This window comes from Boleophthalmus pectinirostris, unplaced genomic scaffold (assembly GCF_026225935.1).
Source record: "Boleophthalmus pectinirostris isolate CB_2022bp ecotype Guang Dong unplaced genomic scaffold, ASM2622593v1 HiC_scaffold_6, whole genome shotgun sequence".
In the NCBI taxonomy this organism is placed as follows: Eukaryota; Metazoa; Chordata; class Actinopteri; order Gobiiformes; family Gobiidae; genus Boleophthalmus; species Boleophthalmus pectinirostris.
Window position 1 is genome coordinate 25,300,368 of NW_026571447.1, and position 17,185 is coordinate 25,317,552.

The window sequence follows — 17,185 nt, forward strand, 5'->3', positions numbered from 1 at the left end:
TATTTTTTTTGTCATTTCCAGAAAAAGGTCTTAAATTATAAACATAATTCAGGATTATAATTTAGCTTGCTGTGAAATGATGTAAATTATGTTTTTAAGTAGCTTTTTGATTCGGCTCTCATTTAAAAAAATCTAAGCGGGGCACTGTAATTTAAATGTGAGTTTGATTATGTCCAATGAGTGAGGGGTGGAGTTCCTGTGCCCTGCTCTGCTCTCGTGCAGAGGAGGGAGGGGGAATGTAGGTCAGGCAGGTGGAGCTGAATTGGCTTCAGATGTGGTTGTTCACGTGAGGAGATCCCAAAGTCTGTGCTTCTGAGGAGGGCACAGGGCGGAGCGTGTCCCGTCATCCAGACCAAACCAAAAACATGACAACACGTGAAGCTTTCAGTTCACTCAAAGGTTGTCTGGCATAGTGGCATTTTGAACCCTGCCGCAATTAAGTACATGCCAGAATATGTTGTCATATACACTCCTAAACCATGGATTATGATATTTTTACAAAGCAAGCCAGTGTACAGACTGATAAAATGTTGCCAAATAGTTTTCTTTGATGAATAGAGATCAGGCATGAGAGATAATGATGATGGAACTGAAGACAATAAAGTCACATGACATTGGGCATTTGGCAGAAGCTGGGACCAATGCAACCAACGCAGTCATTTTTTGTTTTCAACTCATTCAATTCAAATAACTTTATGCGTGGTCCAGCTTTGAAAACATCAGCGATTTCCCATGAGATCTTACTACATACCAGGCATCACATTTCTCCTGCTGCACAAGTCTTCCTGGAGACCCCCTTCTCACTGCTCAACATGTGTCAGCAGTTCCTTTGTTGACTGTATGGGAGTTTCGCTTTGCCGTAGGATTTCCAGTCCTCATTCGCCTCCCCTTATGTCCTTCTACCCTCTACTTGATCACACAAACAAGGAAGTCATAGCACCTGTACTAGACCAGTTCTACAAATATAGCCCAGACAGGAGTGGAGCGTTTATCCAGACTATTGGCCAGAGCAGACGGCAACACACTGTTTCCTATGCTAGTGTCCAACTTGCACTGTTAACTTTAGCGGGCCTGGCTTTTCACTTAACAAAAGTGGGAGTTCTGTTACACAGCTTTGACTTTTAAAGAACTTGTCCACAATGGCGGTAGTAATGTCCTCTTTTCAAATGTAACGCAATACGACTTTGCGACCAGCACTTTGTTCAACCGGACTCTTTTAAAAGTGCAATTTGTGTTTATTGATGTATAACATTTTACGCCTGGACACACAAAAGACCGCAAAAGAGACAGAAAACAATGGGGTCTTGTGTTTTGGGCACTGTGTAAAGTGACCTGCAGCTTGCTGATGTTACAAGCCACAAAAAATCTAACTGAGATTGCTAGTGGGGGCAAACTGTTTAAAAAGGCAGTGAAAATCATCAATATATCTCCCTTTGCGGTTCAAGTAGAAATCAGGAAGTCCAGGTGGTTAACTTATGGCAATATAATGGCCACGTTATTGGAAACAGTCTGACCAAGGGAGAGGAGGGGAAGAGATAAAAGGACAAATGATAAATGGCTGTGAGTTATTCAAAGCAGTAAGAGTCTTCACAATGTAACTCCATTTCCCTCTGCCAGCTATAAATCTGCGCATTTTGCCATGTATGTAATTGTTTTCAAAAAGAATGGTTACCTGTTTTGAGATAAAGCTGTACAAAGGTTCTTGAGACACGTGAGGCTTTAAAGGTGGACTATGCAACTTTTCTGGTGGAGGGTTCTATATGGAGATGTTATAGCTTTTAATTTAATGTTCTACACTATGGAATTAAATTATCTTTTTTTTAAGCATTTATTTCACTCAAAAAGAAACATGACTTCTTACTATCTTATACCTGCTTGTCTCCATGAAGACAGGCGAGTTTAATACCATCCTGTGGAACATTACAAACAAAGCAAAGAAAATCTCGGACACAAGCAAGCACTCTCTACCAGAAATGTTACATTGTGCACCTTTAATAATCGGTTCACTTGAAACAGGAACACTTTAGAAAATGACTGAGCAAATGTTTGAAATACTTCCAAATATTCCAGTCTATTTTCGTGCTATGTTTAACCCTTCTCTAAAACGGGTCTTAAGATTTTTCAATGTTCCACTTTTCCCTCCAAAACGGGTCTTAAGATTTTTCAATGCTCCACTTTTTCCTTACATACACAGAGAACGCTTGTAATTCTGTAATGTGATGTACTTAACCAAACATTAACATTAATTTGGAGAGTCTTGGAGATGGTGTGTTGTGTAAACAGACAGAAATGGCACGGCCTTTCAAAAGCACCAACAGAGAAAGTGTAGCTCAAAACAAAGCTTATAGAGAGGAATGTCAGGAGATTTCAAAGTGGGGCATAATTACTTCAAGTCAACTGCAATTGGTCTGCCTTTAATCCACCCAGCTCACAATTTTACAGACACCAATTAAAACCTGTTGTAGTTGTTGGTTTTGGTAAACATAGAAAGTGGAGCCTGATCCACCAAAACCTTGTTATGCACTTCTTTAGCTTGTTCCTGAGTTGTTCATCTAACCGGAGCAGGAGTGTGATACTTAAACTATTCTGACCTTTCGCACAAGCTGTTTTCATTTAACAGGCTGAGGCAACCCCTGCAGTCTGTCAACAGCGTTTAGTTATTATGGCTACTGGTGTTGAAAAAAAAAAAAGTTAAAAATATATGGACAGGCACAGCTGACTAAAAGAGTAAAATATGGACTTTTTAAAGGAAATGCCAGATTGGACATAACTTACTTTTACTGCAGCTGCCACGTCGTCTGTCACAGTTTATTAAATAGAGAAGCGTGTTTTGAGTCAGTGTTGGGTTTTTAGTTTAGTTGTAATTTAAAAAAGTAATATAATTAATACATAAATTATAAAAAAATATATATTTGTAATAGTTGACAACACAGAAGATAACTGCTAATGGAAGAGCTAACAAGTGTGTATATCATATTGCTTTGCTTGGTTTTGTACACTGCTGCACATCTTTGCACAATCATTTTCCTTGTGTTGTATTTGGAATGTTCTTGCCAAAATTTCTAACCACACTTTAAACCAAATATACATAAAATCATTTAAATTTCATTGTAGGCAATTCAAGAAACAACCTCTCAACATCTTTTGATAACTTGCCAGTGGCCCAAAGTTTTAAGATGTGTTGCTGGCTGCTGGGAATGACTGGATTTAGATCAAATACTAATAGTTTTAACACATACTATGCTGTTTATATTACTGCATGAGTCCGTGCTATGCTTTTTGTTCTGTTTGCGTACATTTACAGTGTTCTAATCTTCCAATCTTTTAGAATAACACTTACATTCATTATATTGTGAAAGAAGTTCTAATATTTTGACTAGTGATGTTATGTTTTATATTCCACTTCCCTGACTGTGTTTATCCATGGGTGCCCCTCCAGATGGCACGTTGCCCCTAAAGGAATGACCTCAGCTCCATTTAGCCTGATGGTTTGATAGAGGCGCACACAGGCCCCCCGTGGGCCCCTCTGATGGGCTGGGGCCAGACCTCAAATGCAGTGGTCCAGGTGTGAGGGGTCCTACAGGGGACAGCCACCCACCTTCTGCCACATTATAATGGAGCACTAACTGGCCACAGACATGCTTGTGGGTCCAAAGTAAGGACTTGTTCAAAATTTGTTTTGTTCTTATAAATGTTTTTGGCATTCTGTTACTATTAAACATTATGTGTGGAAGGGCAAACAACCAGATCCAAAGCAGGACTCAAGTAGGACAAAAACAGGAGGTTGGGAAAATTGGGAATACTGACCGTCAACTCCTGTGTCACTGCTGTTCTAAAGCTGTGTATGCGGTGGCCAGAAATTCATGCAAGTGATGTGCTAGTGATGTGCAAAGGATTGGTGCCATTTCATAAATTTTAATACCCACTTACTCGTTTCACTTTATTGAAAATTGAATACAACCTATACTAAACTGATCCACAAGGGCAAAGCCAGCACTACATCAAGACTAAACCATCCCATCAGATCAAGGACAGAGGCCATTTGGGTAGTATGAAAAACTGTGGTATGGGAACACTGCATAAAGTTATATTTGTGAGAAATTTCACAAAATTATTAGACTGAAGCATATGTAATATATCAATCATATGATTGATTTGAATCGTGAAAGCACATGAAATTGTCGTATCCAGACCTTTATAATGCACAACGGACAGTTGGCCTCAAAAAAGCACATTCCTATTTGCTTTTCCTGAACTGCCCAAAATGAAAGACATCACAGTGAAACCTCCCACATGTGAAGGCCCTGAGACAATTATACCTTTGCCTTTCTCTGTGTACACGTGTGAAAATGAGAGGGTCTAATTTACTCCTCCTTTGGGAATCCTCACAGCATCCAGCAGCCAGATCTCTATACACTCCTGACACGTCCATGTGTGCTCCTCTGCTCATGGGGAGTGATCTACTGCAGCCCCTTTCCTCAGCTGCTCTGCTCACAATTAGGTCAAGAGTTGAAACAGGTTTAGAAAAGGACTTCTGGGGGAGATTGGCTCTAATTGGAGTATGCAGCTTGCAGACACACTGACGAGAAAGCACGTGCAGGAATTATTTGTTTAGTGGGGGAATACAGTAAGGAGGATTTTATTACTAGCTACGGACACTTTTGAGATAACCTGTAATCTTTGATATTTTCTTCTTGAGGGAAAATGAAGGTGGTGTCTAGGAAGTTGCATTCTGATCATTTCTATAGGCTACATCGTCTCTATGGGTATTGAGATTTTGGCTCCAGTGATACTTTATTCTAAGCAGAGTATATGAAGACATAATATCTGGCACTCTTCTCTCCTCTCTTTAAATGTTAATTTTATGATGATTATTTATGTTTTGATTTGTTTAAATTGTGTCATTCTTATTCTGTAAAGCACTTTGAATTTCTTTGTCTATGGATTGTGTTATACAAATAAGCTTGCCTTGCCTTTTAATCTTGTTTTGGCGTTCTATTATTTTACTTTTCTGTTGTAAAAATGCAAAAGGATTTCTGATCTTATCGAGATTACTAAGGAGATATTGTTGAATTATAAGAAAACAACATACATGAATGGATGTTAAAGTATTAGAAAAGTATTGGCTGAACCAAAATCATGGTGTAATTATGGAGTACACAAATAAGTGTAATAGCAGCAATCTTGATGTTTTATGTAAAGGTGAAGCGGTAGAAGAGGGGGAAATTAGTTTTATGATCTGCAATATCCTGCCTGTATTTTATTAGCCACTTCAGTATGTTTGACCTGCCCCTCACAGCAGGTTACAGAGTAGAGACTTTCTAGTAAGCAGACACTCCAACTACACTTAAACCTACTCAAGTCCTTCTGACCCCCGCTCATGACCTTTGACCTCATCATCAGGGGACAGATAAATTAGGCTGATGTTAGACTTTCTCGAACTTCCACAAAATCCAGGTCACAAATTTTGGGCTTGTTTATACGTCCTTAATGTGTGAGGGTGAGAAGGAAGGATCATCAATTTACATGGTGTATATAAGCACATGTGGTCGGGGATAAGTGAACGGAAAACACGGGGTTATGGGGCTGATTAATGACCTCCTGGATTGGCCCGTGCTCTGAATGCGATGTGTGAGAAAATGGACGTACCCCTGAGGATGTAGTTCTGGTAGTTCTGGTCGGCCTCAGCTCCGACTTTTATCAAACACGTGAGTCCTTCTGCCACCACAAACTCATGGACCAGATCTTTGTCGTCCTGCAAAACAAAGGAACATTTTGAGCAAAGAAATAGTTATTGGTTCTTTATTTTTGTGTTAAAGGGCCCATATTTTCTCATCTCTGTTATAATGTTGTTTCCCCATCACAAACATACCTAGAGTTGTGTTATGTTTCATTCACATGTTTAACACACAAATACTGCAGATTTAGGCTGAGTTCGTCTCTCAAAATGAAAGCACTCTGTTCCACCTTTTTAGGATTTTGAGCTTTGGAGATGTAGATAGACTAATAATAGGGGTGTAACAATATCCAAGTCTCACGATACGATATTGTCACGGTATGAACCTCACAGTACAATATTTATTGCGATATCGTAGCAAAGCTCACGATATGGTGAGGAGGCTCACGATTAGGGATGTAACAATGTCCAAATCTCTAGGAACGATATTTTCATGATATACTGTACATCTCATGGTACGATATTTATTGCTATATTTTGTGGAGGCTAACAAAACTATTAATATGCTACTTTTTCCTCTTAAAAACCCTTGACAAGACTTAATCCAAAGAACTAAGACTTAAAAGTGCTTAGAACAATTATTTCTTCTTGTAGTCTACTGAAATGGAATAAAGAATCATGGTCTATGTAGTTCTCTCTGTCTGTTTTTAGCTGTTGCTGCACCATAATTCTTAATTTAAGCAAAGAGACTTGTAATTCGATATATTGTGATAGTTCATGATATTATTGTGAGAATTTTGAAGATACAATATCACAATATTTCAGTTATTGTTACATCCTTAACTAATAATAAAGGCAAACGTGTGAATGAAACAAAACACAACTCCAGGTATGTTTTTGATCAGGTAACAGCATGATAACTTGGCTTAAAGTTCACCAGAGTCAATTTTGTGTTATAGGACCTTTAAAGGTGCACTATGTAGCTATTCTGGTGGAGAGTGCGCCACTTGCTTGTTGTCTTCATGGAGATGTTACTGCTTGAATGTCCCACAGTAGAACATTAAACTTATATATCTAGTAACAGTGTTTGCATTGCTCAAAAATACCTTGAAAAGCACGTCAAGCAGGGTCATCTCTCCACAGATCTGACATATAACCTGGCCTGGTGGCATCACATTCTAAGCAATGAAATAGCATCTCCCTCAAGACACAGTGCACCTTTAGTTTGACTGTTAAGAATGTAACTAAAAATGAATGGGTTTTAGATTTTGATGAAACAGAAAAAACATACTGACTAAGGAAAAATGGGTGTAAAAGATTTAGGACATTGTTATAGTAGTAATTGAGCTTTGTGGCTAAATAAACTGCACATTTATGCCTCCACCACTACAGAACCTTTCCCATGTCTAGATCTTGCTCCTCAGATTGCAAAATGGAGTCAGTGCCTTTGTTGAGGTCTGGGCTCTGCAAATTAACTACAATTTCCTCTACATACTATATTTAAATAAAACACTATATTTCAGCAGCTGAGATTTAACATCTTGCTTTTACAATGTGTCAATTAGAAAACCATCTGCTTCCCATATTTCCACCAGTAGCTTTGTAATTTAAAATAACACAGAGGTTTCTACAATATTATGAACTGTATATAGTAGGTTTAGTAGAGGCAAATGCACAGTAATAGACTCTGTGGGGAACCTAAACTTTGCATGGACATGTTGCTATAGACCTGTGATGGAGACTCCAGTCATTTGGCAAAGTTTCTAAAATCACAAGATAAAATATAGAAACGACAGCTTGGAGACTAATACATGCGCTCAACACTTCTTCAAGTCAACTGAGGACGCATGATTTCATTTTCATATGAGACTGTTATGCTGTTACTCTTAGGCTTACACGCAAAAGAAAGTAAAAAAAAAAAAAAAGTTGAAGTGAAATACAACCAAGGTAATTGCATGCATTTCAACATAAAGGGAAAATATACTGTTTTTTTTTGTTTTTCAACGAGTTTTATAGAATGGACTGAATGTGTGGCTAAAGCTAACAGTAACAGTATCTGAATTGCAGTTAAAACTATCTAATTTCTTTAGTAAGTTTGAGCAAATATTTCCAGCCACTTTGGTTTATTTTTTACCCCAAATTAAATCTAACATGCAAACTTCCACATCTCCTTCCCCTCTCCAGGTTATCCAAGCCGGCACTGCAATGCAATTAAAAAGCAATTTGAATACCCATTTTTTTTCTTTCCCTTAAAACCTATACCAAATAGATCTAAACAGTGGCAAAGCCAGGTCTAAACCTGGACTAAACCACCCCATCAACTACAGTAGCTCTGACAAAGGCAATGGCCTTGTCTACCATTAAAGGTTCTATATAATACTAGCCAGGTGGGCACTATCTAGTGCCTTCACTCAATTTCATTTCTCTCCAGCAACTCAGTCAGGAATCAGAATACACTAGACGGAACCCTGGGAGTTGTAGACTGTGCACCGACCAATCAGCAAAGAGCTGTGAAGCCATGACTGGGTCCCTTTTTGTGGTACAGCACAACAGTAAACAAAGCGGTCGAGATGGATGTAGACAAAACCATATATTCTGTGTTGGCAACGATTCCAGAGATCAAGGACTTAAAGCCGGAACAAAGAGAATGTTTGGTGAATTTTATCAAGGGGAAAGACGTTATTGCCCTTCTTCCTACGGGATTTGGGAAAAGCTTCATATACCAGTTAGCCCCGTTAGTGGTGCATTACATACGTCACGACCAAATAGCAGCAATTGGTCAAATGAAAAAAAGTATGCACCTACCATCGAGCAAATGAATCCTAACGCTAATATAATGCAACATCAATTGTGAAATTTATGCCATGAAATAATGTTGTTTCCTCCTTTAATAGAGCCTGTCCGCATCTTTATAGCTCAAAATGTGATGTGATGTCATGTAGTGGTATTTTTACCTTTAGTTCAGTAGAAATGGGAAATTCCAGGGCTATTATCATCCAAATGATTCTAGTGAAGGTGTATGGAGTTTAAAGCCTAAATATGTTTGTGTGAGTTTGTGTGTTAAACATGTGTGAATGAAGCAAAACACAACTCCAGGTACTGTATGTTTGTGATGAGGAAACAACATTATAGCAGAGATCAGAAAATAGTATAACATGAGCCTTTTAAATCAATATCCATACATTCTCATGTTCCAGCATAAAGTTGGGCATGAATTTGGATAGCCTGTGAAACTGGTGTCTGGGACCACTGCATATGTTATGTTAAAGCTAACTGTAAAATCTGAATTGCTGTTATAACTATCCAGTTCCTTTAGCAAGTTTGAGCAAATATTTCCAGCCAATTTGGTTTATTTTCCCCCCAAATTAAATCTAACATTCAAACTTCCACACTGCCCTCTCCTCTCCAGGCTATCCGAGCCAGCACTGCACCACTGAGTCCCCACATCATTTTGTATCTACAGACTAAATTCTGCCTATCTGCAAATCTGATTAATGAGTGAAAAGTGCAAATGAGTCAAAAAGTAGACTGCAGATAGACATTACCATAAAAGACCAAATCAATCATTACCTGAAATATCTGCTTGAGGGAAAAAAGGGCTCGGCGTAGCTCCCTGCCAGTGGAGTTGTACAGCTTTTCTGGAATAAGAAAAAAAAAAAGTTTAAATCAACCATTGTGCACTGCCATAATTCATTTCTATTATCTATGGTAAAAGTTAAAACAGACATTGACAGATATGTGTGGTACAATTTGAACTCATTTGTGGTTCATTAGCCACCACTGTGAAAAGTGCCATATAAATAATGTTTATTCAAAGTCCAGAGATTAATTGATGCTAAAACTAGTATTGAAACATAAGAACTTGTTTAACTGGGTATTGATAATAACAAAATACATAATCATGACCAATTTAAATCTTCTCTGAATAGTTTTAGAAGAGTCTTAACCTCTATCAGAACTAGTATAAGGTCACGTGCTGATTTTGTATAAACTATCATTATTTTTGTGTGAAATTCTACTGTATAAAAATTTGTATTATTAATCATCTTTATAAGTGTTTTGCTTAGTATGAAGTATTATAATCAAATTTGAAGTTTTATTACCAAGACAACACTATAGCTACAAAACCCCAATTGTTATTTCAGTGTAGTGTTAGTGTAATTGTGATAATGGCCACAAGGTGTCAGTGCTGAGTCCAGTGTTTTGCTTGTTCATCACTGCTGCCTGCACTCTGACTCAGCAAAAGCCATGGTAGCACTGCAGCTCCACAGCCCTATACTGCAGCTACTTTCCTATTCTGCTACTACTGCACCACTAGTCTGAGAACCCAGGAGCACGCACAATAAACCAGTATGTCTTGGCCCTCATCTGCATATCAATAGCAAACATGTCTAGTGTCAGGAAGCTGGTAGTCTTTATAAACAGCTGGTGTTAATTCTATTCATAAGTGTGAGAAACATAGACAAGTGCGGCGCTCTCGGGATCAGGGTGAACAGGCCTCTATTCATTATTGTTATTGGCCTCCTCCTCCTCAGTAAAGAGAGAAAATCTTCCTTCTGATGAGCTGAGAAAAAGGAGGAGGAGGGATATGACGGCTGAGCGCTTCTGCCGCAAACATGCTTTTATCATAGAGCAGAGTGGTATGTGGTCTTTGAGTTAAGATCTGCATAAAATTCAGCAAGACATAGAAGTTGTTTAAAGGTCCTATATTACGCAAAATGTATTGTGAGCGTTAAGCCATGTTAGAATGTTGGTTCCTCCTCAAAAACATAGCTGGAGCTGTCTGTTTTCAGTTTTTAGATTTCAAAATGCGCTGTTCCACAATGAAATGGCACTTCTGAATAAAAAATCTGCCCTTTGTTCAGTAGAGATTGGCATTTCCAGATCTGAAATGATCCAAATGATTCTAGTAAAGGAGTATGAAGTTTAAAAACACAGTGGAGCACTTAATGTAAAGAACTCATGCAGGTTTTATCTATTAAACATGCGTGAATGAAACAAAACTCATCATTGGGTATGTTTTTGATGAGGAAACAACTTTATAATATACCATAAAATGGGCCTTTAATTGAAAATTCAGATGCTCGGATCAGGTTTTAGTATATTTGTTGCTCTATGGTTGATTCATTTCCTTTCACAAATTGCCTGCTAGTTGGAGGCCTAACAGCAGACAGCAAAGACATTACATTGATTTACTACTGGCAGTCTTTATTTGACAAACACCTCTTTGGACAAATACTTTAAACAAAAAAAATCTTTATTATGTGAGACATGAGCGCTAACTACTCACTATGTATAACCATTAGCAGTCATTTGTGAGAGAGATCAGGATTGTGTCATCTAAGAGAATTTTAAGTCAGCTTAATGTTAAATCAGAGGAGATTTTAATGCTAAATAGTGTAATATGCAACAGTGTGAAAGATTTACCAGTAGTGGCCCATCTCATTTAGCTTGTTCTGTTTGTTCATTTATATATATATATATATATATATATATATATATATATATATATATATATATATATATATATATATATATATATATATATATTTTTTTTTTTTTTGCTATAATGCATCTCTATAGGCATAACATAAAATTTTGTAAATGTAAATCTGCATTTGGACAGATAGAACAATACATTTTGGATCTCAGTATTTATTGTGGAACTTTTTGGTATTTTTCTGTACTATGATCAAATTTAAGCTGTGTTGGGTTGAATAAAGAACTTCTATGGCTCATTATAGACACAAACTAACTCATTAAAGTGGTTTATTCTGCTATTTATTTATTGAAGTTTTGGTTTTTGTAACTATATTGCACATTTAAAATGTTTTTTGGAGGAATAATCCTGCTTTAGGGTTTCTTTGTTGCATAAAGTAATGTCATTATTATCATTTATTGTGTTATCAGGATCAGACCAGAAGCATAGTCAGAGTACTCTACGTGTATACACATAGAAACTGCAACTTTGTAAATCTCCAGTAGATATCCATGTCTCATAAACAGCGTGCCTAATTTACGACTTTTCTGACATTTCTATTGGAACATCACTTCTTCATCTTGTTCTGTGTGTCTGACAACCAACAGCTGAGCGCAAAAACAAAACACCAAACTTCTCCTTCCCGACACGGCACTGGCAGCACATCCTCTAGGAATAAATCCACACAAGTCCAGAGGTATTAAGATGGGAAACGTGCTACACTGTTGATTTATGCCATTATAAATAACAGGAAGGAACTGTGAGGCAGACCTTCTCAGCTGGGCCCCTGGGTGCTGGAACTCCCAAGCTGAGACGTCACAGTTGCCAAGTTGGGATCATCATTCAAACCTCCAATGCAAACAGACCTAATACTGTTGTTATATGGCTCCCTGATTTTATTAACGACCCACATTTTCATATATACTGTGTGAACATTGCACTCCTGTAAGTCTGTCAGTTTCTATCTACAAATTTAATGATGATACTTATGTGGACATTATTGCAGTCACTAATAGCTGTTTTACATAGTTCATTATCTTTTGTTTATCTTTTTGTCTTCATGGAAAGCATCTTTGAGTATTCTGAAAAGAGCTATACAAGTGTTATGCATTATTATTATTAGGAATGTAACGATATCCAAATCTCACGGTACAATATTTATTGCTATATTTTGAAGATGTTAATATAATTGTAGATGGGACACTTTTTTGCTTTTAAAATACCTTGACAAGATTTTGGTGTGAATTATTTCAGTCAGAATTAAAGTAAAAAACATAAATCTTCATGTTGTCTGCACTGAAATGAATCATGGGATATGTAGTTTCCGATGTTCATAAGCTGCTGATACTAAAAAACAACAACATGTGTTTAAGCAAAGAAACTTGTAATTTGATATTTTATGACAGCCCACGATATTATTGTGAGACTTTTGAAAACATGATATCACAATATTTTGTTTATTATTACATCCCTAATTATTAATATTATTATAGAAATGGAATAAGCTTTATTTATTTAACTCAAAACAATTACAGTGACGATTTGTTCACAATTCTACAACATATTTTTTATGGATGAGTGAAAGTTTAGTTATATGTTGTCCAGAAAAAAAACAAGTTAAACAAAAATGACAAAGTTGGACATTCTTTCTCACTTTTAAATTGTTTTAGAATGAGCTTTAAAGTGATTAACAGAACGAATGTGAGACATGAGACTAATAAAACAAATACTATTACTTTGTTATGAAAATCACATTCTATTGTACCATATCAAGATACTTTCATGGCACTAGATTCTCCAGTGATTCTCCTATTTACATCTATGGAGAAATTCCACCAGTAGGACAGAGACCACAGTTTGAGAACCACTCTAACTGCTCCAAGCAAGGATGCCTTTTGGCTAACACTATAATGGTTAATTCTTTACTACTTTACTGTGGATGAAAGCTATTCAATTACAGCACAGCACGTTAGGTCAAGGTAAGGTCATTTGTGTTTGTGGAGAGACTTGAAGATGATGAGTTAGATTAGAGTGGGGGTCTCCAAACAGTCATTCTGCTTTCTGATCAATGGCGTGGAAAGACAGTGGGATACTCTCCAGGTAAGTCATTGTACCTTAGAGTAACAAACATATGTGATTTGTAGTAGTGCAAATACTTCCTTTTCTCTGCAGGCCATACAAAGTGATTGATGGTTCCAGGCTGCCAGAGGAGCTGATCAAAGTGGCCAGATCAGAGTGGGCTGCGACAGTGATGCATCGGCTCAGAGCAGGAGGAAATCCAGCGTGCATCTGTGTGTTTGTGTACAGCCACTTTAGACCCATACATGTGAAGCTCTTAGGATTATACGGCTAATCTGATGAGGGTTGTGGTTTTTGTCCAGAAAGTTACAATCCAGGCCAAAACCATGACTCAATGTAAACTCAAATGCTGCGTGTTTTAATCAGCAGCAAAACAGCTGGAATCACAGGGAGCCTCAGCATTAGATTGAATATGTGATACCTGGCTCACGATACTGTGTGTGGATATGGAAAAAATTCAAGGCACTCAAAGCACTTTACATCAAAAAAACACTCACACATTCACTCACCAGTGTACGCAAACACTGGGGGCGAGATGGGTTAAGTGTCTTGCCCAAGGACACACCACCAGTATTCATCATCAGTGGATCTGACTGCTCTAACAATGATGTTTATGTAGAGATTGGGATTCACCAACCGTGGAAAACACTCTACAAGTTGAGTCACCCCAGAATATGCTTACTACAGTATTATAAGTATCTTCAGTAAATACTTCAACTGTATAATGTTTACAAAATGATGGTGCTGTCTCAATAGGGTTCTATACAGTATATTAAACATTAGGACTGGGTATTATTAAGAAGTTGCCGACATAGGCCACGATAAGATACATATCTCAATACAGTGCACTTTCAATTCAATACGATATATTTCAAATCAATTCGATATTCAATAAAAAATACTGGCTAAATGATGGCTGTGATTCTAAAAGTCTTTTCAAACCACATCTTATGCAAAGTTCATATAAAACATGCCCATTTTAATCATGAAAGCAGTGAATATGTCAAATGTGTCGCATAAATGAGTTTCCTTCCACTGAAAAAGCAACAAAACTACAGCGCTGTAACAAAATAACTCAGGGAAATAAACCAAAAAATGCTCTTGGTGAAATATCAATACTGTACCATCACATTAAATGATACAATATTTCTGCACACTCCTATTAAACATGTCTTCAAATATACTGATAAAGCACTATGCAATGTCATATAGTCACAATATTGGAATTGGAACTAGAGTTGACAACAAACTATACAATTTGACACTATTAAAAGCTTTGAAACTAGACAGTCATTTGAACAAGTATTAGAAATTAGAAAGATACAGAAAAAATAATTAATCTATATCAGAATCAATGTAAGACAACATACCAAAATTAAAGAAACTGCTATTATTTTGTGTTGAAAAATACACCATAATGTTCAACAAATGCTGGAATAATATAAAATTGCTTGTCTAAACATTTCTAAACATAAAAACATTTCTGCCACAAAAAGGAGAGCGCCTTATATACTTTGGCTTACAGCTGCACCAAAACTTTATTTCTGGACATGATTTTCCAAAGTAGAAACACACGGTCCCTCCCAGTGTCTGTCTATGGTCCACACATGATGCACCTCCCAAGGGTCAGGCTCTAATGAGAAATCACTCACAGATTAGTTCCATACTGTTTGGCACACATTTGCACTATATCAATAGACCCTGTGCATTTCCTAATTTAGGAAAGAAACTAAAGCCTGCAAAGAAACCACTAAAACCAGCTTTTCACAACATATGTCTTGTGTTTGTTAGAGCAGAAAGTGAACAGTTCTTTGACCATAGGGAGACTGTAATGTAATACAGTTTTTAGCTAAAGCAAATCACAATGGGTCACAAGAAGATAGATATCCAAAGCCCCAGGTATTGGTATAATGACTTCAAAAAGATTGACTGGTGCAGGATTATCTTTATCTAATAAATAAAATACAAGATAAACAAGAGGCAGATGAATTGCACTGATTGGCCTGAATGAGAGTTCCAAAAGCAAAAACTAGGGTGAGTTAAATGTTTTGAAATCTCAAACTTAAACTAAGTATGCAACAATGGCTATACAACTGAACCATTGAGCACAACACATTTTTGAAACTTTTTGTGAATAGGCCTGTGATAGCAACAAAATTTGAGGTTACAGAGAAAATCACTACAGAGGAATGATAATATTGACTTAACGACTATGCCACTGACATAAATAGGGGTGTGCAAAAATATCAAAATATCGTATACTTTAATGTAATGATACAGTATCAATATCGTGTGCTGCTGTATCAATATATCGCCAAGAGTATTTTTTGGTATGTTTTACTAAATTATTTTGTTATGCTTGTTCTGGATTTAATGTTTAAGCAAAACTATTATTAAACATTTATTTTAATAAGAAAAGGTTTAACATTACATATTTCGAAAGAAAAGAAAACATGCAGATGTTGCTGAAATTTTTCAATAAATATTTAGTTTGGCCCATGACTTAGTCCCAGTTTTTAATTTTGGCCCTTTGTGAATTTGAGTTTGACACCCTTGCAAAAACTCGAAACTTGTTTATGCAAAATATTTGACATTTTCATTGTTTTGATGATTAAAATGGGTGTTTTTCATATTCACTTTGCACAAGAAGTGGTTTAACACTTTAAGACTTTTAGTATCACAGCCATGATTTAGCCTTTATTTTTTATTGAACTGTATCAAATTGATTTTAAATATATCATATCGAATCAAAAGTGCACTGTATCGAGATAAGTATCGTATCGGCAACTTCTGAATGATACGCAGCCCTAGACACAAAGCAGGACAGTCCCAGTAAACCAGTTTTTAAATATACACTATCATTTAAAGGCCTCAGCTGTAATAAATAAATAGCAGAATGAAATCATGTAAGTTATTTATTCAACCCTCTGCTGGCCAAATCTCATCATATTACTTCCACCAGAACTAAAATAACAAAATCTCCATAAAGAAAAGGTACACACGCTAAATAATGAACCGAAAAATATATTGCTTCAGTTTCCATATATTGAACGATAAGGTGATGAAGTAGTTATTGTGACAGGTTGTCTGTGATAAACACATATAATTAGTATTTGTCAAAAACAACTTATATGACTATCTGATAAACTGTCTTGGTGATTCAGATTTTAGACTTTTTTCAACAACAAGTGGGCTAACAGGCATATATAACGATAACCAGCATTAAAAAACAAAAAAAACATACTCAGAAGAAAGCATTGCACCAATCCAATCTGATATTTCAACAACAGGTTACTGCAAGATACCAGGAAAATTCTGAGGTATTCACTCAGATAAGAACTGAGAAACTGAGAAAGAAGTATGTGTTTTCAGTGTCATGCCCACACTGAGGGTTCTGCTGACAAGATGCTGTCAGTAAAATGACTCAACAAGGTGAAAATGTTGGCAGTATTTTTTATTCAAGCACCCATGGGAGCAGCTGTTTCTGCTCTTAAAACCCCAATACAGTTTCATTCTCTTAACTGGAACATGTCCCATAATTATGTTCATAAAAGTCACTGTGGAATCTGAATAATGATCAGGAATGTGCTCATCTGAACTGTGAGGGGTGAAACTCAACTTGTATGGAAAAGGTAGGTCACTTTGATATGGGAAGTTTTGGTTCTTCTGACAAAAATATGGGTTTGTTAGATCATTTTTAAACTTACGCCATTGATAAAAATGTCTACACTTCAACTTCAACCCAGTTTACAGATCATCACCTTGAATCTGACAATGATGCTTCACTACTTTGACACTTTCCATTCTTAAAAACAAGATTACAACTCACTCATCTTTTCACATGTCGGTATTTCTATAAAGTGGTGCAGTAAAAAGGATGACTACTGCTCGGAGCAACACAAAAGCCACATCCAAAGCTCAGCAGGGGAAACCACAGAGACCCCACTGGG

General features: G+C 36.8%; 1 protein-coding gene across 1 annotated transcript in view; it reads right to left on the reverse strand.

Annotated features, from left to right (window-relative positions):
• The window catches only part of fhod3b (formin homology 2 domain containing 3b), an 80,548-nt gene that overhangs the window by 24,575 nt on the left and 38,788 nt on the right, over positions 1-17,185 (reverse strand). The window contains exons 4-5 of the mRNA XM_055163449.1: positions 9,248-9,315; positions 5,650-5,755 (exon numbers count right to left, since the gene is read on the reverse strand). Of these exons, the coding sequence (XP_055019424.1) occupies positions 5,650-5,755; positions 9,248-9,315 (174 nt within the window). The remainder of the gene's footprint in view (positions 1-5,649; positions 5,756-9,247; positions 9,316-17,185) is intronic.